The 25,833-nt window shown below is 37.2% G+C and overlaps 1 protein-coding gene and 1 non-coding gene across 4 annotated transcripts; one reads left to right on the plus strand and one right to left on the minus strand.

Moving 5' to 3' along the window:
• Positions 1-2,671: 2,671 nt before the first annotated feature.
• Positions 2,672-13,746, plus strand: LOC127563000 (low affinity immunoglobulin gamma Fc region receptor III-B-like). Of its 3 annotated transcripts, XR_007953858.1 has the most exons (6): positions 2,672-2,754; positions 3,688-3,708; positions 4,004-4,261; positions 7,391-7,645; positions 8,667-9,054; positions 12,089-13,746. XR_007953858.1 is itself a non-coding variant. In XM_051999161.1 (5 exons), exons 1-5 carry the CDS (start codon positions 2,718-2,720, stop codon positions 11,879-11,881), a joined length of 750 nt encoding a protein of 249 aa, XP_051855121.1. In that variant the 5' UTR covers positions 2,672-2,717; the 3' UTR covers positions 11,882-13,746. The 3 variants fall into 3 exon arrangements, 2 of the variants coding, with proteins under 2 accessions (XP_051855121.1, XP_051855120.1); XM_051999161.1 differs by lacking the exon at positions 8,667-9,054 and having other exon boundaries at positions 11,703-13,746; XM_051999160.1 differs by lacking the exon at positions 12,089-13,746 and having other exon boundaries at positions 8,667-10,710.
• Positions 13,747-23,054: 9,308 nt separating this feature from the next.
• TRNAN-GUU (transfer RNA asparagine (anticodon GUU)) lies at positions 23,055-23,128 on the minus strand. The gene has a single exon. It is a non-coding gene; the product is annotated as a tRNA-Asn (tRNA).
• Between the last annotated feature and the right edge of the window lie 2,705 nt (positions 23,129-25,833).

Below are 25,833 nucleotides of genomic sequence, written 5' to 3' on the forward strand. Positions count from 1 at the left end.
CAGTTGATCATCACATAATCTTGTTGTTTCTATGTATAATGTTCTTCAGGTTCTTCTCATTTCACTCAGCTTAAGTTCATGTAGGTCTTTTCAGGCTTTTCTGAAATCAGCCTGCTTAGAATTTCTTATAGAACAATAATATTCCATTATATTCATATATCATAATTTATTCAGCCATTCCCCAATTGATGGGTATCCACTCAGTTTCTAGTTCCTTGCCTCTACAAAAAGGGCTGCTACAAATACTTTTGCATGTGAGGGTCCTTTTCCCTCTTTTATGATCTCTTTGGGATACAGACCTAGTAGATACACTGCTGGGTCACAGTTTGATAGCTCTTTGAGCATAGTTCCAAATTGCCTTCCAGAATGGTTGAATTATTTCACAACTCAACCAATAATGCATTAGTGTCCCAATTTTCCCTCATCCCCTCCAACATTTATCATTATCTTTTCCTGTCATTTTAGCCAATCTGAGAGGTATGAGGTAGTACTGCAAAGTTATCTTAATAGCAAAAATAAACAATAAAATAAGAGCAACAATTATGCTGAATATATTATAGATTTGAAGGTACTCCTCTTTTTTATGCTTTCAATTTTGTTAGCATATATAACTGCACAAAAGGTTCTGATTATTTTTATTTCTTCTGTTTTTGTTGTGATTTCACTTTGCTCAGTTACTTTATTTTATTGATTTTCTGCTCTTTTTTAAAAAAAATCATATTAGTTAATTATCAATTTTATTAGTCTTTTCAAAGAACCAGCCTTTAATCCTCATAAAACTTCCATACTACAGACATGTAGCATGTGAGGCTTCATCATATCAATCTTGTTTGTTTTTCAAAGCCTTTCATAACTTGACTTCCTTGTCTTCTCTCTATTGCTTAATTCTGAAAAAATTGTTGAACAGAAAAAGCTATGATTCTCTCACCTGCAACTCAATGATAGAAAGTTTAAAAGAGTGTATTTTTTTTTAAAAAATCAAAATAGAAAACATCTTGATAGACTGGCCTAAGTAGAAGACCAGGCTGAAATTCAAGATGAAGGATATTTTTTTAATGACTTTCATAATAAGAGCAGATCAGTCTGATAGCTACATGTTATCATTGTGCTTAAATTCCTCCCCCACTGCTGAAGTATATAAAAAAATAGGATTAGAGGGAAAGGGAGATGAGATCAGAGGAATATATGACCCTAATTAACAAGTAGGAGATGCTATCCAAAGTACCTGCTGAAGACTATGGCCTCCCTCAGTAGACTAATGAACCTTCCCTGGAAACAAGACAGAATGGAAACAATGAAGGTCACTTCATAAATTTCAATATACCACCTCACCAAACTTAGAAGAGGCTATAGCCAGTGAGAAGCCTCGTGGCTAAGCCATAGCAAGATCCATGCTTAGTGAAGAACTAATCGAAAAGAAGCCATCATAGCCAGGAAATGACTCCTCACTAAATTTCCACATAGGAATTTCTGTACATGTTCAAAGGACAGTCCTCTCCTTTGAATCTGAAGGCAAGTTCACCCTAATTATATTACATATGCATGTTTAGTCCACATAAGGTCTGGGGATCCTCATCCTATATCTCACGATCAACAAGCCCCAATGTGGGTCTCCAAAACAAAGCTATATGCCTCCTTAGGAGTAGAATTGTATCTTTTTCATGTCAATGACAAGCTCTTGTTCAAGTGTATGTTCCTCAATATCAATCAAAGTGCACTCATTATTTCTCTCTTATCACTAAAGCACTCTAGTTTTATTTAAACAATTAATATCAATTAGCTTTTACAAAGGCATAGCTACTGGGATGATCAAGCAAGAACAGAAGTATAAAGATTTGCTCCTAAACCCTCGGAGTACATTCTTCCCTTTACCACCTTGGTTCCTGGGGAGAGTGGATTCAAACTTAAAGCAATCTGTACATAGCATTCATCTCTCTAAGTCTGCTTCTAAACTCAGCATAAGACAAATCATTCCATTCTTTATTGACTGCCTTTGGTCCACTTCTCTGCTTAAGTCAAACAGATTTTTCAGACTTTATTCCTCACAGGGCTTAGCTGTCTGCAAACTTTGGTATGGAATTGAGCTCCTGGACTTCTGGTGGCTCACGCACTATTGTCACCCACTATTTGCTCATCAAAATTCAAAACACTTAGAAACTTACAGAACTCCTCTTCAAAATATTCCAGCGAATTGAAGAGGGACTGAATCATATGGTTAGTATTTGGCAAGCATCTTCAATTCTAGGTCAACAGCCAAAGAAAAGGCTTCTCTTCTCTGTGTGGTAAGCAAACAGGAACAATACTTACGCAAATCCAAATGGGATAGTCTTCAGCCCTCTTTACAATTTCATGATGACTGGGTCTTCTTAGCCAATTCCACCTCCTCTCTTTATATGTGGAATAAATCAAGTATTCTCTGAAGTACCTCCTCAGGTTGAGGTCCAAACTCTGCTGACTCAGGTGGGTGATAGCTGTTTTCCTTTTGAAGTCTTACTTCCCAGAGGTCAGATTTAGAGGCTTCAGGCTACTGGGTTTTATTTTACAAAAAACAAGATTGGTTCTGGGAAAAGGAAGCCTAATGATGGAGTGGAGAGGCTGGTGGCATGTTGGTTTCCTTCTGCTTTTTAAATTCATTCTAAAAACCTCATTTATCTCACATCCTGTCCCCAGGCAGTAGTGGACAATTTACGTGGTCTGGTCTACTTCATTCCAGCAGAATGCAACCTTCACTTCTGATATTTTTGCTGCTTCTAGGTGAGTCAAGCTTACCCTGAATAGGAGAGGTGCAGGATATCCTTAATCTCTGGGACTATCAGAGACCTTTTCCAGATAAGAATACTGGTCTCTTTGAGGGATTGGGGAGGATGGGAAGAAGGACAATATCTTTGACTGCACACAGCTGGAGAAGGAAGGCTGCATGTCCATGAATCACAATGGCTCCCTCTTTAAAGTTTGCTGAGTGTTATATATACATTACTTTATACAATGCTCACAATAATCCTGTAAATTTGGTGGTTTTATTATCCCCCCTTTTTTTTCTTAAAAAAAATTGAGATCGAGACATTGCAACTCAATTTTCTTATTTATAAAATAATATTTGGAGTAGAAAATAACTAATATTGCATAGAATTTTAAAATTATATGTTTTCTTTCTATGAATTTCTAACCTTCTGGATTGAAATTCAGAAGGGGGTGGTGGGGTGATAGTGGCAATGATTGTTTCTTATACTTCCAGGATCACAGAAGGTAGGTATCATCAAGGCAGATAGATGGTACAGTGGAAATTAATATGGTGCTTACTATGTGTCTGGCACTGTGCTAAGTGCTATATATCCCCAGAGATATTATTCCTATAGTTGGGGATATCCCCATATCCTCATCATACAGACAAGGAAACTGTGGGGTAACAACTATGGGAATAATAATTATGGGGATATTAATTTACAGAATTATTGTGAGGATCTAAGGAGTTTGTAATTATATAGCACTTAGCACAGTGCCAGACACATAGTAAACACCATACCAATGTTATTATCTGCAAGGTGGATACAGGAGTTGAGGATAATGACACAAGGTACTAAAAGGGTACTTTCTTTTTTCTGCGAAACAGAATTCTTAAAACATACTAGAGGCACTCTGTGCTTCCTCCCTGTCCTTTGCTGACTCCTTTTCTCTTTTCTCTTGTAGTTCTGCCTGGCCGGAAAACAGGTGAGTTTGCTCTTGTTTCTCAAAATTCTGTTAGAATTCTGAGAGTCCAGCAACTATAGAATGTTGCAAATTAACTATCAAATAAGGAACAGAATCTGTGGTTCCTGTTCTCAATGGGGTTTCACTTTCTATTTTTCTGGCCAGATTCTCATTGGAGTCAAATAACCCAGGGAAAAAATGGTGCCCAAAGCCCCTTTTCCCATATTGTCCATATCTGACTATGGATCATAAGTGAGGGGGTCATTTGCATTCCAGAGATGACCAAAGACTCTTGTTCTCTTCTCTCCATCTCCAGCAAATCTCTCAAAGTCAATAGTGACCCTGCATCCACCATGGTTCAGGGTGCTCAGGAATGACCTTGTCACTCTGAGATGTGAAGGGCCTGGTGCCTCTGAAGACAACTCCACCCTTTGGTTCCACAATGACACGATTCTTCCAGTACAAATCCAGGACTATAACATCACAGCCGACAATATCACATATAGTGGGAAGTACCAATGTCAGATAGGCCAGTTGGCCCTCAGTGATCCTGTGAGGCTAGAAGTCTTCCAAGGTAAGTGTGGGGCCCTGAAGTTAACTATCTCTTCACTATGAAACTTCAACCTGAATTACTCTCACCATACACAGACTTTATGCCTACTTACATGCTGATGAACAGAGTTGGAAAAAAAAAACCTACACAACTTTTTTGATTCTCACATTTTAAAAATATCATTTTGTTTATATAATTTTATTTACATATAATAATGTAATATAATAAATTAAATAATCACCTTATTTATATATAATATGGGTATAGGTATTCTATTCCCACAACCTAGTCACAAAAAATTTAAGTTGTACAGGTTTCTTCCTTAATCTCAAATTAGTTATATGCAAACTAGGTATTAGGAAAAAAAAAACCCAACAATTGTGGTCATATTTATTTTCACTAAGTACTTTTCTCTTAGTCTGTTTTTTTTTTTTCAGGTCTTCTAAGAACTGTCTATGTTTCCCTTCCTTTACACAAATAAAATTGTCCACATCCAAAAGTGGCAGTATATCTTGTCTATACTTATTTATGTGTGCAAACTTTCTTTTCTATAAATATTAAGCACTTTAATAATGAGTTTTTCACTTTTATCTGTGTATCCCCAGTCCCTAGCCATAGTAGACATTCCTTTCTCTATCTCTAATTTTTAAAAATTTCCTTATCCATGAGCTACCTCTCTGTTGAAGTCTTTCCAACCTTAAAAAAAATTCCCTTAACTACCATCCTTCACAGAGTATTCTACATCTCTTCTCTCTCACAGCCAAAGTCCTAGAAAAGATCATAGTTTCCCTTCACTTCTTTGCAAAATAGGGAGAGCCATAAGTTTGGAACATTGCATATAATGTGAGGTATTTTTGATGTGTTGTTGCTTTTACTGAATTTGTTCTCTTATTTTTTTAAATGAAAATTCTTTGTTATAAGGAATGCTTTTCAGATGTGATAAAAAGGAATTAGGCAAAATTTAAAACAAAAGAAACTAATGAAATCTCTTCCTTAAATTAAAAAAAAAAAAAAAAAAAAACCAAAGCTGTTTACATTTGTCCACACTTTCCCAGGTCACATTTGTAGTTTCACTTCTGCTCCATCATTTGACTGAAACTGCTCTCTCCAAAGTTGCCAATGATCTAACATGATAACCCTTCAATAAGTTAATGTAGCACCATGTGACCAATCTGGGTTTCAGAATCAGAAAAGCTGAGCTCATCATTCCAAGTAAATTGGCAATCTCTATTGCTTTGGCAAGTGAATTAACCCTTTCTGGTGTTCCATTTTCTCATTTGCAAACTAGGAGGATTGGATTAGTTGGTTTCTGAGGTTCCTTTTAGACCTATGATCTCTTTGTGTCTAAATCTAATGACTTTTTCTAATTCTTTATCCTTCTTGACCTCTCTGTAGTACTTACTGCACACCATCCTTCAGGCTATTTTCTCCTCTTCGTTTTTTTTTTTTGTTTGTTTGTTTGTTTGGTTGGTTTGCTTTGGTTTGGTTTGGTTTGGTAACAGTCTTGATTGTCTTCCTCCTTGTCTAACTGATCTTTCTCGGTATCCATGTTAAGCCCTTGAAGTTTGGGTGCATCTAAAGTCTTTGTTCAGCATCCTCCTTCCTTTGAGCACTCTCTATCTCCATGATCTCATCAGCTTCATTCTAAGCAGATATTTCCCAAAGCTACACATTGTATCTTCTCTCTTGATAGCTAAATTGGGTCACAAGCCTCTCAAACTCTACTGAATTCATTCATTTTGCCCCCTAAACTCACTCCCCCTCCTAATTTCCCTGCTTTTGTCAAGGGTCTTACTTGAATTTGCAATGCAGAAGACATTCTTGACTCTTCACTGTTCTCTCTCACCTCCTATAGCTAATCAGTTCTCCAATCTTTCTGATTCTAACTCCACATTTGTCTCTTTTTCACTCACATGGCTGTACTGTCCTAGGTCAAGGGCTCATAACTCCTCAATTATTACAATAGTCTTCTACTTGGTATCCATGCCTCCAATACCCATCCTTTCTCCTTTGCATCTTCCACACAGAGCCCAAATCAATATTCCTAAAAGCATAGGTTTGACTATGTCAGTCCACAGCTGAAGAAGCTTTAGTATTTCCCTGTTAGCCTGTAAAAATAAGAATAAAATAGAAACTTCTCTGTTTGGCATTTAAAATCCATTATCTGACTCCAACTTATCTTTCTAGACTCATTTAATGTGACTACTCCTCAAGGACTCTGTATTCTAGCCAAAGTGGCCTTCTTACTATTCCCTATACTTGACAGTTTGTTTTTCCCCATTATGTAAACTCCTTGAGGGCAGGGATTATGTCATTTGTACCTTTTTACCCCCAGTATCTTGTCCACAGTAAGTACTTAACTAATGCTTGTTAATTAAAGTTTAATTTGACATCAAAGATTCTAGTTTTTGTTCCTCAAAATTGATGAATTTTGTTTGGTTTGCATGAGTGCATTTCTGTCTTTTATTTTTTTAAATTCTGAACTTAATGAACATCCCCAAAATAAACATTTTATATGCAAAATAGAACAAAAAAAGATTAAAAAAGCACACGTCTCTGTTATGTACAGTTTGGTTTTTTAAGTAAGTAAGAAATTCAATTTATTTTAAAAGTTACCCTATTTCTTTATTTCTTTCTGAACTTCATTCTGTTCTCATCTGCATGTTAAAAAATGGTTCAAGGACCATTTTTCTTTTTTCTTTTTCTTTTTTAACACTACTGATAGCTCTCTTTTCTCCCCAATTCCCACCATGAAAAAACCAGAATCCTTGTAACAGATATATATGGTCAAACAAAACAAATTCACACATTTGTCATGTTTAAAAATGAGTGTCTCATTCTGCACTTTGAAGATCTCCATCATGCATGTATATATATATTTGGTATCTTATGTTCTTTTTTTTTCATATGGATGTCTATAATATGACCCTATGAAATCGGGAGGTCTCCAGGAGCAATAAGATTGTTTTTAGCCTCTTATAGTTCCCAATCAGTGCTTTTGATTGAGATTATCTCAATACCTGACCATTTTCTTTGTCCTAGTTACTTATAAAGGAAATGAGCTTTTCTTTCCCCATCCCAGTCTAGAGTGACTTGAGACTCTACTTTGAGTTGACATCTTGGAATCTTGGTCTTTCTCTATTTTTTCAGACTGGCTGCTACTCCAAACCTTGAAATTGGTTTATATGGAAGGGGAGACCATGGTGCTGAGATGTCACAGCTGGGAAAACAGAGTCATCACTAAAATCACATTCTTTAAAGATGACAAATGGAGAACATATTCTCCACGTAATTCCAGCTTTACCATCAATCAAGTGAACTATAATGACAGTGGAAATTACTTCTGTTCAGCGAACATAGGAAATAGGAGAGAAGAATCAAAAGTGGTGAAAATTACTGTCCAAGGTGAGATACACCAAACCATTGAAAAGTGAAGGGTGTTGGGCTTTGAAGGAAGGGGACTTTGGAGTATGTATATGAAGAAAGTTAATGGTAGTTTTAAGGTATTTCGGATTACTGTGAATTGCTTTTCTTGCTACCAGCACAAAGGCTAGAAGTCTCTAGCTTCCTTGGCTTACTATTTTATTTGTATCTAAATTCTACAAAGAATTTTTTGGAGGCAGGATATCATTCATTCAAATATGATTGCAAAAGAACAGAAGCTATACCTTCTCCTTCACTAGCCCAATTCTGGATTCTTCCATTGAATGGAATAACTTCTCCTTCCCATACAACCCACTCTGTCTTTTAGAATCTTGAGGTTCAATGCTCCCTGATTTAGCCAGAATTGATTTAATCATTAGGATCAGTACAACAATTTTATTATGAATTCTTGAAATCTACCCTTTCATTCCCTGGGGTAAATGATCAGATATCTAGCCCTTCTGATGAAATTCTAAATTTCTGAATCCCTAAAAAGACCAATTAGAGCTCGCCTTTCAAGCTCTTTCCATTATAGAGGGTAAAGAAAATATCACTTTGGGTTTAGAAGATTAAGGAACTTGATTCAGGAATTATAGTAATAATAATAATAATATTATAATTTATAATAAAACATGTCAAATATTACAAAATTCAAATGTAGCATGAGTGTGGTGTAAGTGTAAAACCTCATTCTTCCTGTTTTCTTTCTGTGTCTGTCTCTGTCTCTGTCTTTCTGTATGTGTATATGTGTCTCTGTCTGTCTGTCCATCTGTCTTTCTGTGTCTCTGTCTGTCTCTGTCTCTCTCTCTCTTACCTTTTGGCCAAGATTCTTAGCATTAGATCACCTAAAAGATCCAAGAATCTCACAGTATCCATCCCAAACCCCAGAACCAAGGACAGATGACTTCTTTTTCTTTCTTTCTCCTTTAAGAAGTGCTTGATATTTCTTGATTTTATTTATTGATTTGCTGGCATTCTAATGGTTCTTTTTACCTCTTATTAGGTACAAATGTAATTCCACATCCATCCACGTCCTCATCTTCTAAAATTTGGTACTACATCCTTTTCTACCTTGTGATGGGAATTCTGTTTGCAGTGGACACTGGTTTATACTTCACACTTAAAACAGAGGTCAATAGCCCAAAGAAGAACATAAGGTACCTTGTAAGCAAATGGAGTTAGCCAGCTGATGGCTGGCTCATCAGCCTGTGGAATGACTGAGCTCTTGGCATGGCCGCAACCCATTCATCTCTGTCTGCTTCTTCATCTCCTGGTCCTCCATCTCCTTCGTCCATTCCTAAGAGCAGCAGAGGGGGACTCCTGTCACATTTGGGATTAGGGGTCTTCCCTACCCTTTGCCTCTAGTTTCTATAGTTCTTCAGAGGATAGAGGTGCCTATGAGCAAAGTTGGCTGCCCCAGCTAGCACCCTTATCATTGTTGAGTTCCTAGGAGCTATGGGCTATACAATTACTGACCCTTCGCTAGATACAGAAGGACAATGCAAATGTATGAAATAATTTTAGTATTTTAATAACAAAACTAGTATACTAATAATTTAACATTTTGACCATATCTGTCTGTTATATGGATGATTTGAAGAAAGTCATAGATATCAGTGTTAGAAGATTATTAATACTAAGAGTTTGAAGAGGGATGAAAGATAATAAAAGAATGAAGAAGAGAAAGGCAGAATCACAGGAAAGGTCAAAGACTGGGCTGGGTCAAGGGAATCCTGCAAGAGAAGAGGCCACCTCATTCATCAGAAAAAGCATGTGCATATACTTCCTCCCCTAAAGTGGATTGGAAGGGAATTACAAGGACAGAATATTGTATACATGTCAGACAAGGTTTCCTTATAAGATATTTTTATTTGGTTGCTTTTCTTTGTCAGAAGAGAGGAAAATGACTACCGTGTTGAGACAAAATACAACAATAATTTTAAGCCAAATCAAATAGCTAGAAAATAAGTTAAAAGGGGGAAAAGCGTGTGACCAAGCTGACATCCAGTGTAGTTGTATTGTCTGGTCCTACTCAAGACTGTCCTGTTCCTGGCAGGACTTCAAATGTTGTTTTAAAGGAAATTTCCATCATCCCTTTTCAATCTACTTATTCAATAAATATTTTTTCACAGTCCCTATGGGCAAAGCACTATGATAATCACTGTTGGAGATTTAAAAAGAGACAATGTCCTTAAACCTACAGATCATTGCCACAATTTCCATAAGGTGGTGGGGATCCAAACCAGCTTTTAGGATGTTAAGTAATATGGGTGATGAGGAAGTACAGTCAGCTTTACCCCACTCCTTTAAAAAGTTCTCCAGTAAGTAGGAAATAAAAGAAAAGAATAAGCATTAAGTACCTACTATATGTCAAGCATGAGGCTAAGTGTTTTAGAAACATCTCATTTGATTCTTATAATCCTGGTATAATTATACTCATTTTACAAATGAAAATGAGACAAAGGTCCATTGAGTTCTTTAAGCTCAACTTTGAGATATGAGATCAAATTTGAACTCAGTTACTCTTCACTCCAAGCCCACTGCTCTATCCACTGTATCACATAGTGATCTCTAAGTGAGGAACTAGAGATTCAAGCAAGTGAACATAGAGTTTGGGGTTTTGTTTTAAGATGGGTAAAAGCCACATGTGCTTGAAAACAAAAGAGGAGTTGTCAGTAACGGGAAAGAGTAAAGATGTTTGGAAGAGACTAAATAGTTGAAAGGAAAAGATAGGAAATAATGAACTTATGAGTATAAATACAACCTTAGAACTAAACAGGAAATGTGAAGACAAATGTTTCAAAGAGATTAAAAACAAAAAGGGAGGTACTATCTATATCAAAATATTTCTAGCAAGACTTTCCATGACAGCAAAAACCTGGAAACAAAGTAGATTTCCATAATAAGGGAATGTTAAACTAACTCTGGTAATTAAATGAATTTTACTTTGCCACAAAAAAATAATGAATATGATAAATTCAAAGAAACATTAAGAAGACATTTCAATATATGAACTTATACAGAATGAAATAAACAATCCAAATGTATGGTATGTCTTTGCATATTTGTATTGCACATATGTATATGGACACACATGTATGTATATATATATATATATATATATATATATATATATATATATATATATATGTGCCAGGAAAGTATCCATGACTGGGAATAAGAAACTTCTTTGGGAGACATCTTCAGAAGCCTAGCCCACAGGAAGAACTCACCTGGGAGTGATTTTGGCCTTGGAAGTAAATTGGACATGACCAATGCTTTATATAATTTATCTCGTTTAGCGTTATCAGATACTATCTTAGTGTGAAAAGCATTGCCTTAATTCTCTTGTCTTGTTGCACCATCTCTTGAATGCTTCCTTGTAGTGTGGAAGAAAAATCCAACACACTACACTTTATATACAAGTTGGTTAGAGACAATTTTTTAACTAGTTAATTCCAAGTCAAAGGAGTTCTCAGAGGCAACTTGGTGGTGCCCTAATGCCCAGAATGCAGGGCAGGGTTGGGGAGACTTGAATTTACACTGAATCTCAGAAATGTAATAGCTACATGTCCCTGGGCATTTAGTCTCTACCTCAGTTTCTTTAACACTAAAATGGGGATCAAGAGGCACTTACAACCTAGAGTTGTGAGAATCAAAGAAAATAATATTGGTAAAGTGTTTAGCGTAGTGCCTGGTATGTAGTAGTTACTTATTAAATGTATATTCTTCCTGTTTTCTTTCTATGTCTGTCTCTGTCTCTGCCTTTCTGTATGTGTATATGTGTCTCTGTCTGTCTGTCCATCTGTCTTTCTGTGTCTCTGTCTGTCTCTGTCTCTCTCTCTCTTACCTTTTGGCCAAGATTCTTAGCATTAGATCACCTAAAAGATCCAAGAATCTCACAGTATCCATCCCAAACCCCAGAACCAAGGACAGATTACTTCTTTTTCTTTCTTTCTCCTTTAAGAAGTGCTTGATATTTCTTGATTTGATTTATTGATTTGCTGGCATTCTAATGGTTCTTTTTACCTCTTATTAGGTACAAATGTAATTCCACATCCATCCACGTCCTCATCTTCTAAAATTTGGTACTACATCCTTTTCTACCTTGTGATGGGAATTCTGTTTGCAGTGGACACTGGTTTATACTTCACACTTAAAACAGAGGTCAATAGCCCAAAGAAGAACATAAGATACCTTGTAAGCAAATGGAGTTAGCCAGCTGATGGCTGGCTCATCAGCCTGTGGAATGACTGAGCTCTTGGCATGGCAGCAACCCATTCATCTCTGTCTGCTTCTTCATCTCCTGGTCCTCCATCTCCTTCGTCCATTCCTAAGAGCAGCAGAGGGGGACTCCTGTCACATTTGGGATTAGGGGTCTTCCCTACCCTTTGCCTCTAGTTTCTATAGTTCTTCAGAGGATAGAGGTGCCTATGAGCAAAGTTGGCTGCCCCAGCTAGCACCCTTATCATTGTTGAGTTCCTAGGAGCTATGGGCTATACAATTACTGACCCTTCGCTAGATACAGAAGGACAATGCAAATGTATGAAATAATTTTAGTATTTTAATAACAAAACTAGTATACTAATAATTTAACATTTTGACCATATCTGTCTGTTACATGGATGATTTGAAGAAAGTCATAGATATCAGTGTTAGAAGATTATTAATACTAAGAGTTTGAAGAGGGATGAAAGATAATAAAAGAATGAAGAAGAGAAAGGCAGAATCACAGGAAAGGTCAAAGACTGGGCTGGGTCAAGGGAATCCTGCAAGAGAAGAGGCCACCTCATTCATCAGAAAAAGCATGTGCATATACTTCCTCCCCTAAAGTGGATTGGAAGGGAATTACAAGGACAGAATATTGTATACATGTCAGACAAGGTTTCCTTATAAGATATTTTTATTTGGTTGCTTTTCTTTGTCAGAAGAGAGGAAAATGACTACCGTGTTGAGACAAAATACAACAATAATTTTAAGCCAAATCAAATAGCTAGAAAATAAGTTAAAAGGGGGAAAAGCGTGTGACCAAGCTGACATCCAGTGTAGTTGTATTGTCTGGTCCTACTCAAGACTGTCCTGTTCCTGGCAGGACTTCAAATGTTGTTTTAAAGGAAATTTCCATCATCCCTTTTCAATCTACTTATTCAATAAATATTTTTTCACAGTCCCTATGGGCAAAGCACTATGATAATCACTGTTGGAGATTTAAAAAGAGACAATGTCCTTAAACCTACAGATCATTGCCACAATTTCCATAAGGTGGTGGGGATCCAAACCAGATTTTAGGATGTTAAGTAATATGGGTGATGAGGAAGTACAGTCAGCTTTACCCCACTCCTTTAAAAAGTTCTCCAGTAAGTAGGAAATAAAAGAAAAGAATAAGCATTAAGTACCTACTATATGTCAAGCATGAGGCTAAGTGTTTTAGAAACATCTCATTTGATTCTTATAATCCTGGTATAATTATACTCATTTTACAAATGAAAATGAGACAAAGGTCCATTGAGTTCTTTAAGCTCAACTTTGAGATATGAGATCAAATTTGAACTCAGTTACTCTTCACTCCAAGCCCATTGCTCTATCCACTGTATCACATAGTGATCTTTAAGTGAGAAACTAGAGATTCAAGCAAGTGAACATAGAGTTTGGGGTTTTGTTTTAAGATGGGTAAAAGCCACATGTGCTTGAAAACAAAAGAGGAGTTGTCAGTAACGGGAGAGAGTAAAGATGTTTGGAAGAGACTAAATAGTTGAAAGGAAAAGATAGGAAATAATGAACTTATGAGTATAAATACAACCTTAGAACTGAACAGGAAATGTGAAGACAAATGTTTCAAAGAGATTAAAAACAAAAAGGGAGGTACTATCTATATCAAAATATTTCTAGCAAGACTTTCCATGACAGCAAAAACCTGGAAACAAAGTAGATTTCCACAATAAGGGAATGTTAAACTAACTCTGGTAATTAAATGAATTTTACTTTGCCACAAAAAAATAATGAATATGATAAATTCAAAGAAACATTAAGAAGACATTTCAATATATGAACTTATACAGAATGAAATAAACAATCCAAATGTATGGTATGTCTTTGCATATTTGTATTGCACATATGTATATGGACACACACCCTTCATCCATTGAACTAATCCATCAAAGTCCAATGATGAGAAGATAAAAATTGAAACAGGAAACAAATAAGGGAAAGGGAAAAAAAACAGTAAAACAGAGAAAAAAGGAGGAATGAAAAGTGAGACAAAGATTAGAGATATAGAGACTGAAAGAAGCAAGAACTCAGGCCCTGAAATAGACAAACCCTGGAACTTGCTTCAATTTAATTCTATCAAAGGTCCAAAATAGAAACCTCAGCCCAACCAATCTGGAGAGGAAGAACACACTGAGAAGTCATTTTCTCTCATTTTCAGTTAGAAATAGATTGACACAAAAGGTAGTGAGTTGGGTCTATATAACTTAAGAAGAAGTATCAAGTGAATTAGAATACAATGAAATAATAACTAACATTATGTGCCAAGATTTTGCTAAATGCTTTACAATTATCTCATTTGGTCCTTACTATAAACATGTAGTGCTATTATTATTCCCATTTTACAGATGAGGAAACTGAAGTAAAACAGAGTTTAATTAGTTGGTAAGAGTATTACAGCTAATAGGTGTCCAAGACTACATTTGAATTCAGATCTTCCTAACTCCAGTCCTATTTTTATCTTTCAAATTTTTCCTGGGCTTAGAAAAAACCAATTCGCCACTGAGCTCTCTAGAAGAAAGACTTTTTTAAAAAAATTAAACTATCTATGCCCTTTTATTTTTTTTTATTTTAAAACTTAAATACAAAATAGAAGAAAGACATTGCTTATAACAGAACCATAGATTTAGATCTAAAAGAAGTCACTTTACAGATGTGGAAATTGAAGCATAGAAAAGAGGAACAGCTTCCAGATCACACAGGTAGCAATTGAGAATTAAATAATAGACTTCTAGTTCCAAATGGTTTTTCGATGAATTTGTATGAGGGAAAAATGACATCTTTATTTTTCACTAACCTTTCACTGAAATTTAGCATTTTTTAAAAATTGTTAATTAAAAAAATATTTGGAGAAGGAGTCTATGGATTTAACACACTGCCAAAGGAACCCTTGACACAGAAAAGTTGAAAACACCTGTTCTTATTTTTTGAAATTGTAAGGAGATAATTGCCCCATTTAAGTGAGTGAAAACATCTATCCAAATGAAGACCTGTGAACACCAGGTTATAATAATAAGAGCTGGCAGGTACAACAAAGGAATTCCTGTCAATAATCTCTGGAGTATTACTGCCCTGATGATATTATTTCTACTAATAAGTGTAATGGAAATTCATGCCTATTGATTTGAGGCAGAGGTTTCCCAATGTTTTGTTTTCCATGATCTCCTTAGATAGTTTGTCCTGACTCTGGGACTTACCAGATCAAACTTTGACTGTCAAGCTAATCTCTTCCATTATAAGAGGGTATGGATGGCAGAAACTGACTGAGAAAACACCAACCTAAGACAGTGGGAGAAGGGCAGTAGCTGCTGCTAGAAATCTGGAGAAAGGGAAGTACATAGAAGCAACTCTGAGCACATTATAAGCAGGACTAGGAGATGAACAATATTTGACTCTAAAACTGGGGCTTTGCCAGTAAATGATTCATGAAGTACATCTACGCAGTTCTGCATCATTGAACACCCAATCTGGGAATTTCAACATTTCTCATCTCCCTTTTTTTTTCTCTCTCCCAAAAGACACATGCCTATGTCCTAAAATTTATGGATTTCTTAAAATTTTGTTTACATTTCTGTTGACATTTTTCTCTCAGTGTGGCTATTACTATAAATGTAGCTGAGCATTGCATTATGGATCTATGTATATAAAGACATATGCACATGTATACATATATCTATACACATGAGTGTGTATTCTTGTTCCAATGCAGCTTAAGGCTTTAAGGGAGCACCTGAGAGGGGAGACAGAGAGAGATTTAGTTCTGATATTTTACTAGAACAGTTCTTTTTCTGGGGGCTCAGAACTGATTTGAAATTCAGTGTAGCCCTGATATTTTGAGTGGGGTGGAGCTGGAGTGAGGGTCATGTGTTTCCAAATCCATGTATCAGTGTCCTGGGACTACTTAGACATTTTGCTGACTGGATCAGACAGCTGAGTCAACAGTACATTAGAAAGGGAGTGACAAGTTGGCTGATGTTCCTTTTTCTCTTTTTCCTAGACGTAGTTTGAGATGAAAATCCCTGTCAGAGGCAATAGGTGAAGAGATAGTTATACCCCAGGAGAAGAGTAACTCTGGCCTCATAGGATGGAGGTGCATAGTAATCTCATCCAAATGTCTTAATCCCACACCTTTGCTAGAGATGTAAGTGCTAGATGGTTGAAAATGAATAAATGCTATTCAGATTTTCAAAAGAGAAGTGGGAAGGTGGTCTAATAACTCTGATATCCATTCCAAGAAAAAAGAAAACTATTCTAGAATGAATTACCAAACACATCATTTTTGAGAACTGAGAAAAGAATATGATGTTCACAAGGCACCAGCACAAGTTCACAAAGATGTCAAGTTGACTAACAAAAGGGAGGTCTCTGTTTCAGAGGGGAGCATCTAGGTAAGGATTCTGAAGATATATAACCCACAACTGAGCTCAAGGGCAACTTGCTTTTCACTCTTGCTTTCTTCACTGATAACATGTCTATGTTAGTGCTCACATATCTCTAGACAAATGGTCTTTTGGAGCCTTTCTAATTTGCTGTTGATCGAATTGTCTGATCAAATCAGTTAAATCTCTAGATAGCCCATCTAGATAGATGGGTTTGGGAAGATGTGACATCCTACCTCTAATATATCATGAATAAATTGATTCATTAAATCTAAAAACTTGTTTTCAAATCTCTCTTGTGCATAGATATCTCTTCTCTATGTTCTACCTCTGTAGATATTCACATTCACATATTATCAGATACTCGACCCATACTGAAATTCAGTATCTTTCTCAACATCCTAGTGTCCCACAGGCACCTCAAGCTCAACATGTTCAAAAATGGAGATTGTTATATTTCTCCTCTTCAATTACTTCTCTAAGCATTTCTATTTCCACTATCCTTCTAGCTATCCAAGTCTACAATGGAGAAGTCATTCTTGACTCTTCTTTCTGTCTCTCTTCATATTCAATCAGTTGCTGCATATAACTGATGCTAACTCCAATTTTCTCTTTCCCTTTAATTATATTTCTATCACCATAATTTGGACCCTCTTCACCAGCTTTAGTAGGACTTTTTATTTTAGGATCCCACTAATGGGTTTTTCTGACAGTTCCTCCTAACTGGTTTCTCTCTTCTCTCCTATCTATTCTCACACATCAGCTAAATTGATAATTTTAAAATATAAATCTGATCATCCACTTAAATCCCTCTTCAGTGACTGTTCAGTGCAGGTGACTCTGAACTGACCTTGCCTTATCTCAGATCTTAGAATTGGCTGAGGGCAATTGAAACAAGTTGAAAGGAGAACTCTTAAAACCAGCTAAAAAAATGGGGGGGGGGGGAGACTATTAGTGATGACCTTCCCCACAGTCAGTGCAGGCTTGATGTGGTGTAACAAACATGAATTGTACACACAAGTAACGATATAACAAACAATATAAATCAACATGGTGTTGTAAAAGATTGCCAGAAGTCCTAGAAGGAGAGTATGTAAACAGCAGTCACACATACGCCTTCTTCAGTAGCCAAGAGATAGTACAAAACCAATCTATTGTCCATTGCTTCACATATCAGGGAATCCAATGATCCCTCCAAGTTTGAAGTTCTGCAGAAATCTTTTTATGTGTTAGGGAATCCAGTGATTCCAGCAGATTTTGAAGTCCTGTAACAGTCTTATCATTTCTCAGAAAATCCAATGATTCCTGAGGGCTTTCAAGTCTTATGTCTCAAAGAATCCAATGATTCCTGAGGGTTTTCAAGTCCTACAACAATCTTATCATGTCTCAGAGAATCCAATGATTCCTCAGGGTTTTGAAGTCCAACATTTTTCTATGTCCATGAGTCAAACACCATAACTGCCACGCTCTTTCAATGGTAAGCACAATCAGCAACAGAACCACCTGATGTTTCTTGGGTCTTCTCCTTCGTTTCAAGGGTCTGCTCCGTCTCTCTGTGATAGACAACGTGAATACGGCTCATTCGCAGCCATCTGATTCTTTCTCCACCTGTAGAGATACAAGCAAACCCTCTCCCCCAAGCAGTTAATCTATCTGGTCCCTTCCATTCACCACTTTCTGGGTCTCTCCACATCACCTGGCGATTATCTAAAGATAGTGGAGCTGCTCGCACTGGACACTGCCCTTCTGGTGGGTTATAAAACCTGTCTGCTGGAGCCAGTGCATCTTTGTCAAAAATCAAGAAGTTAATAGTATAAAGAGCTAGATTTAGAAGTTCTCTAAGGTTACCTGTGACTCCCCCTTTCTTTTGTTTTTGGAGCAGCGTCTTAATGTCTCTGTTTCTCCTCTCTACTATTGCCTGTCCTTGAGGATTAAAGGGTATGCCAGTGGTGTGTAAAATCTTATACTGTGCACAAAAGTGTGCAAAATGTTTGGAGGTATATGCAGGACCATTGTCTGTTTTTATTGCTTGTGGCACACCCATAATAGCAAATGCTTGTATAAGGAATTCAGTGACCACTGGGGCTGTCTCTTTTGCTGCTGGTATGGCAAAAGTGAATCCTGAAAAGGTGTCTACTACAATGTGGATAAAAGACAGATGACCGAAAGATTTATAATGGGTCACATCCATTTGCCAGATTTCATTGGGTCTCAAACCATGAGGGTTCTTCCCTGGAGGCAGTGTAGGAGTGTGGAAAGGAAGGCAAGCTGTACAGCTTTTTACTATGCTCCTAGCTTCCTCTCTTGTTATTCCAAATTGTAAACGTAAAGCTCAAACAATTCCCCTTCAACCTCTACTGGCTGGCTTCCTGTCGCAGCTGCCCATATTGCTATCGCAATCCTTCTTCACCTCTACTGAGAATAAAGATTGAAGATTTTTCCCTTAACCTGAATTCCTGACTCCGGCTGATTTTAAATACGCGGTCATCACAGGAGCGTCCATTCTGACCAGATCTTACCACTCCCTGGCCATTCCCCACATAGTCAAAGAAGGACTTTGGTTATTATGCAAAACTACTTACTTGACAACTTCTCAATGCTGTATTTCCCCTGGGACTCCCCCCCAACTGAACCCTGTCCTTCCTGACCCTCCTGGGTATTTTATATTTTGGTACTGGCTGGTGGCCCCAGATTGCAACCCCCTACCTCTATTGAAGACCCTAGTTTTTGCTATGGTCTGACATGATTCATTATTTGCCTTTAGGATGAATTTTTAAAATTTATCTGTAATACATATCAGCTTCAGATGAAGCTCTCAACAACTTGGCATAAGAAAGATAAATTAAGGATCCCATATACTTACTGGAACTGGAACCCAATAGGAGCTTGGTCACAAGGAAAGAAACAAGGATCTAGTTTTCAGGATGATGTCAAAATTGTATAAGAAACAGAACAAGAATTAAGAAACCACTTTGCTATGAATCTAGAAGACCTTGTTTCTCAGGTACAATATGGTGAAAACATGACTCCCACTTGTATTATGACACTGGACAGCCATTGAACACAACTGATCTTATCAGGTTTTCTTACACAAATGTCCTTTTCTGGCCCTTTCAAGCAGCCCTGGTTCAAATACAAAGGGACAGTAACTTAGAGATCATTAAGTTACAAGCACTGGTGACATTGAATTGATCATAGTTTTTCAAAAAGAAATGTTCCTGGTTTCACAACTAAAAAACCAACATCCTGTGACAGAAAAGGGCCTGTTATAACCCAGCCACCTCACAAATCACCCCTACAAATGATACAACTCTTTGCAGAATTTTGCAACTGCCCATCTTCCTTAAATATGCAAATTTTTTTTTCTTTTTTTCTCAAAGAGGAAGGCAAGGTAGAAGGATGAGAAAAGCCGATTTAGTTCTTTTTTTTTTTAAATAAAGATTTGATGACTTTGCTGCTCTCAGCAGTACAATGAGTCACGACTACACTGAAGGACATATGAAAAATCCTACCAATACCCAAAGAAGGAACTGATTGTGTGTGAATATAGATTAAAGCATACACTCTTCCCCCCCACATTTTATTTTTATTGAGGGTTTTTAATTTTCATTAGGGAGGGAGATTTATGTTTTCTTTCACAACATGACTTTTTTGGAAATGTTTTACATAACTTTACATTAATTTGTAGGAACAAGGGAGAGAAACTACAACTCAAAAAATTGAAAAACAAATATAAAAATATTTTCACTGCAACTGGGAAAAATATTAAATGAATTTTAAAAAATAAAAAGTAGAGACTAGAACTATCCCATGCTTTACTTATTTTACTTCCCTCCCAAGAATGCATGTAATATAAATACATCAGTAAAACTGAAAGTGACCCCTCCAAAAAAAAAAAAAACTTTCTTGAGGGGGGGGTATCTTTCTTTCTGTTTTTATTTGTTTTTCCAGGACTTATGATACTCCTAATAAGCGCTTAATAAGCACTTGTTGCCTTGTGTTTAAAAAAAAAACTATTATGTGATGGCTTTTCTTTAGTGCCCCCTCAGCAATTTGACTAGTTTCAATTTTCAGTCTACAATAAGGGAAGTTTTTATTTTTTTAATTATAAAAATATTTTAAACTATACCTGACAGGCTATCTACTGGGCCTATATTTCAAAGAGATCATAAAAGAGAGAAAAGGACCCAGATGTACAAAAATGTTTGTGGCAGCTCTTTTTGTAATGGCAAGGAACTGGAAACTGAGTGAATACCCATCAATTGGGAGTGACTGAATAAGTTATGTCATATGAATGTTATGGAATATTATTGTTGTATAAGAAATGATCAGCAAGATGATTTCAGAAAGGCCTGGAGAGACTTTTGAATTGATACCTAGGTGAAGTGAGTAGAACCATGAAATCATTGTACACAAGCAACAGCAAGATTATATAATGATAAATTTTGATGGACTTGGGTCTTTTCAACTATGAGATGATTCAGGCCAGTTCCTATAGTCTTGTGATGGAGAGAGCCATTTGCATCCAGAAAGAGAAAGTGGGGGGGGGGGGGGATTGCCATAATATTTTCACTATTTTTGTTGTTGTTTGCTTACATTTTGTTTTCTTTCTCTTTTTTTTTTCATTTTTGATCTGATTTTTCTTGTATAGAACAACAATTATGGAAATATACATATAGAAGAATTGCACACATTTAACATCTATTGGATTACTTGCTGCCTAGGGGAAGGGGTGGGGGCAAGGGAGGAAGAAAAAAATTGGAACACAAGGTTTTTCAAGGATAAATGTTGAAAACTTTCTTTGCATATATTTTGAAAATAAAAGGCTATTTTTTAAAATTACCTGTTATGTCCTTTGTTCACTAGGGAATGACTCTTACAAATTTGAACCAATTCCTCATATTATCTTGAGTAGAACTTTTTCAAAGAAATTGATTGCAAAAATTTTTCCTACTTACCCATTTCATTTCTAATTTTTATGATACTCAATTTGTACAAAAACTTTTCAATTTTATAGTCATCAAAAATCTAGGGGAAGGGGGTGTTGGAATTCACAGGAGCCACCTGACAGTGGCTGCTGGAGGTCTGACTCAGACCTGTCAATGGATATCTTCACGTGAGAGGATGATGATGGTAAGAGACTGAGAGGCTGTTGCTGTTCTCTGACTGAGAGGCCCTTGCCTTGTCTGACCTCTCTTCTCTTCCCTCTGTCTTCAATTTATCTCATTCCCAGTGCACAACACCTGTGTCAGCAAAGGCTGTCTTGCAGCTCCTTCAGATGCTATGATCCACAGCTGTGGAGGCTCTCGGAGAATTGACCTGTCCCTTAAAAATTTCCCTTTTTTTGTTTTTTGCTGTTATTTATCCCCCCACAGCATGGTCTGCACACTGCAGAATGCAAGCAGCACTATCACCTCTGGATGGTTGTAGCAGATGTCGATCCATGCAAACTTTGAAGCGGAGAAGAGGACTGTGGTCAGAACAAGCATTTAAGTCTCTCATCAGTCTCTTGGCTAGGCCCTTTGATGTACTGGCCCATTTAATTACCCCGACTGAAAATGTCTTATTGGGGCTAATCTTTCTTAGCTCTGGAAGGATCCTTCTCATGAACAGGTCTAGTTCGTCTTGTAATTCTTACCCCACGTTCAGGCTAGCCATATGTTGGAATACACGGGAACTACCTGACAGTGGCTGCTGGAGATCCAATCCAGAATGCAATCTCTCCAGAATGTGAGAGGACGATTCAAGCAGACTGAGAAGCTGTCGCTATTCTCTGACCTCTCTGACTGAGAGGCCCTTGCGTTGTCTGACCTCTCTCCTCTTCCCTCTGCCTCAACTTTATCTCATTCCCGGTAGGCAATACCTGTGTCAGCAAAGGCTGCCCTGCAACTCCTTCAGATGCTATGATCCACAGCTGTGGAGGCTCTTGGAGAATTGACTTGTCCCTTAACAAAAGGGGGAAGGAGGAAGAGGAAAAAATTTAGAACACAAGATTTTGCAAGAGTGAATTCTTTATTTGCAATATGAAACTATTAGATGAAAAGGAGATATGCTGAAAGGTGCATGAAAGGAAAATTACTTCTAACTGAAGAGGATGGATTTTATGAAATGAAATGAAAAGAAAATTATCTATGCATACATTTTGAAAATAAAAATCTTTAACAATGGTTTTTTTTTTTTTTAAGTTTTTGAGTTAACAAGGATTTATTTTCTCTTCCTCCCATTCCGCCCACCTCCCTCGGGAAAACAGAAACAGAACTCTTGGAACAAATATACAGATATACATAGTCAAACATCATCGAACTCCTTTTTGGGTTAAGTCCAAAACTTGCCTTATTTTGCATATTTAGTCAAGGGATGCTTTCAGGGGGAGAAAAATAGAGTATTTGAAAAAGCAGATGCAAGAACAAAACAGATCTCTGCGTTTGGGGTTTTTCCCCAGAGGAGAAGCTAGAGTTCCACTCAGGTGCTTCGGGAGGCAGGGAGGATGCAGGGAGGATGCAGTGGTCTCTGGGAGAGAAGGAAGAGGTCCATCTTGAATTCCAAGGCTGACTCTACGACTGTACTGAATTTGCAGCCGGAGTGGAAGAAGAAAAGAGAATAAAGCAATTGCAGCAAGTAGGGACAACAAGCAGAAAGATATAGGGCAAGATTGGAAAACGCATTAGTAAAAGTAACAAGAGATTAGAGGTGGGTGATTCTCCAGCTCTGAATCTGAGTTTTTAAAAAGGGAAGGAAAAACACTGCGTCCCTGGGTGGGCTCGAACCACCAACCTTTCGGTTAACAGCCGAACGCGCTAACCGATTGCGCCACAGAGACGACTGTAAGCCCGTTTTTCCTGCTCCTTCAGCTCACTGCGGAGAGACGCCGGTGCAGGATTCTGTCCTTAAAGGTGGCGTTTCTTCTGCCTAATGTGCTAATAGAGGATTCTACTGGCGCCTCTGGCGCCCCCTGGTGTCTGCTCGTTTGGAGCGTTGTTTTCTGCTCGTGCACATTTAGGAGCTCGGATTCTGGAAGGGCCCTCTTTGCCCCAGAAAACTCACTCATTAACCGTGCCAACTGTTGGCATCTCCAAGATTTGAATCCTTACAGACCTCAGTTAACAAGGTGCCTGATGCTTAATAGGCATTTAATAGGCTTGTTGACTTGACTCTGTTCTCAAATTTGTGATTTAAATAAATATCCATTAACAGAAGAACTTTTAACAGGCCTCTGATTTTCCTCCTTCAATTCAATCAATTCAATTCAATTCACTCTACACCTCCCTCATCTCTGTGTTATGATATAGACTATATATATCTATATATATCTATACATATATATAGATATAATTTACAGGGAATCTATACAGTGTGTGTGTTATGTAGCTGTTTACATCCAGTGTCAGACACTTATTAACTGTGTGACTGCCTCAATTTTCTCATCTCTTATATGGGGATAATTATAGCACCTACTGCTCAGTGTAGTTATGACAATCAAATTTGTAAACTGCTTTTCAAACTTTAAAGCATCGTATAAATGCTAGCTAAAGCTATTGTTAATGCAGTGATATGCCTTTGGCTAACAGGGAAAGGACTCTAAGAGAATGAACGCCATTCATTTTACAAAGGAGGAAACTGGGGCTCCATGACTTGTCCTAATGGGCAAAATCTGGGATTGGGGAGATCACTGACTTCATTATAGTGTTAACTGAAGCAGGAACTTGGATATATACAGGTCATCAATCCGTCAAACATAATTATCATCATTATCAAGCAAAAAAGGAAAAAGAGGCTAAGGAGGGGTTCTGAGGATAGCTCAGCCAGTTCAGAAAGCCTTTAATTATATAAACTACTACACTGTGCCAGTTATTGGAGATACATAGATGCAAAAAACCTACTCCTGGATTGATGGAGGTTACAATGTAATCAGCTGAAAGAAAGCAGGGATACACACTACTATAACACAATTACAGAATCACAAAATCTCAGGACTTATTTCTCTATCTTGTCAATGACCTGTCTAGCTTTGAACATAAATCTGTCTAATGATCCAAGTGTAGTACAGACTAACCTAGGATCATTCTGGACACCATGTGTCTCTTAATATGAGCAGCCTAAGATTAGATTGGGTGGATGCTCTTTATTTCAATAAGACACTATCAGGTGAATAGGAGATGCTATGACAGGTGCAAGGAAGGAGAAATTAACTTCAAACTGAAGAGGATGGATTCACTCATGAACGATTTAGTAAATGTACACCAAGTTCTGGGGGGAAAATGAAGATAATTAGGGCATGGTCTTTTCCCTAATCTAAAAAGTGGGGGAATCGAACTAAGGTTGAGTAGGAAGGAAAAAAGGAAGATAAAACTGAAAGGTATTTCAGTAGTAGAATCTACAGAAATAAGGTGTGGACAATGAGGGAGACAAAACATTTAAAAATTGCCCTGAGATTTTGAGGCTGATTATGAGGGAGGAAATAAAGTCCTAATTCTGGATAGGGTCTTAAATAAAATCATTGTTCTAGAGATCATCCAGATCAGTCTGGGGGAGAGGGGGAAGGAAGGAAGAGGAAGGGACTGAGGCTAGGCGACTTGCCTAAGGTCACAAAGCTCAGAGGTAAAATTAGAAACTTGCTTCAGACTTCAGTCTTCTTCCCACCAGAGAGAAATAGTAACATTTTAAAATAGTGATTTACAGTTTAGAAAATACTTTCCTTACATAGAAGATATGCCCCACACCTTGATAGTTTCACTCCTTACTGAGAATTTTGTTCTAACTTTGATAAGATCTCCTTGTATAAGCACAAACATTACCCTTTGTTCAGTTCCGGTTGGGTGAGGTCTCTTGGAGCACTTCAAGTTCCTTTGACAAAGTTAATTCTTTGATAAAGTGTGAATTTCTTGTTTGTTTCACTCCCCAGTTATATCACAGTAATTATGTTTGATTGGTGATTCACAGCCAGTTTACATACCTGAGAGATTCCTCAACTTATATTCTACTAGAGAGATATACAGAACATAGACAGATACATAAAAAGTAATTTTAGGAAGGCACTGGGACATGTATTATTTACAGCTAACATTAATATAGTGTCTTAAAATCTGCAGTTTTCTCATCTGTAAATTGAGACCCAAAAGCTCAAATGGCTTGTCCAAGATCACACAGGTAGCTAGAGATGGTGAGTCATCCCTTTTTTATGGGAACTCAATTCAGGTTCAGCACTCTCAAACTGGGAGTCTTATTAAATCAGCAGCCAATTAGAAGCTGATTTTTTTTTTTTAATCATCACAAAAAACCAATGCCTTGCTCACTTTGCCGAGAAACAAAACTGCATCTGGCAAATTAGAATAAAGCAGGAAATATCTTCCCATGCTCTGTGTAATCCACTAGGAAGGACAAACATGATCATCCTCCAAATACTGAGACCTCATTGGTTAGTCTCTCCATTAAACATATGTGTGTGTGTGTGTGTGTGTGTGTGTGTGTGTGTGTATTGGAATGTATATATATAAAATGAAAGACATGCACACTGACCCAGGCATC

The sequence above is a fragment of the Antechinus flavipes genome, chromosome 4 (genome assembly GCF_016432865.1).
Source record: "Antechinus flavipes isolate AdamAnt ecotype Samford, QLD, Australia chromosome 4, AdamAnt_v2, whole genome shotgun sequence".
NCBI lineage: Eukaryota > Metazoa > Chordata > Mammalia > Dasyuromorphia > Dasyuridae > Antechinus > Antechinus flavipes.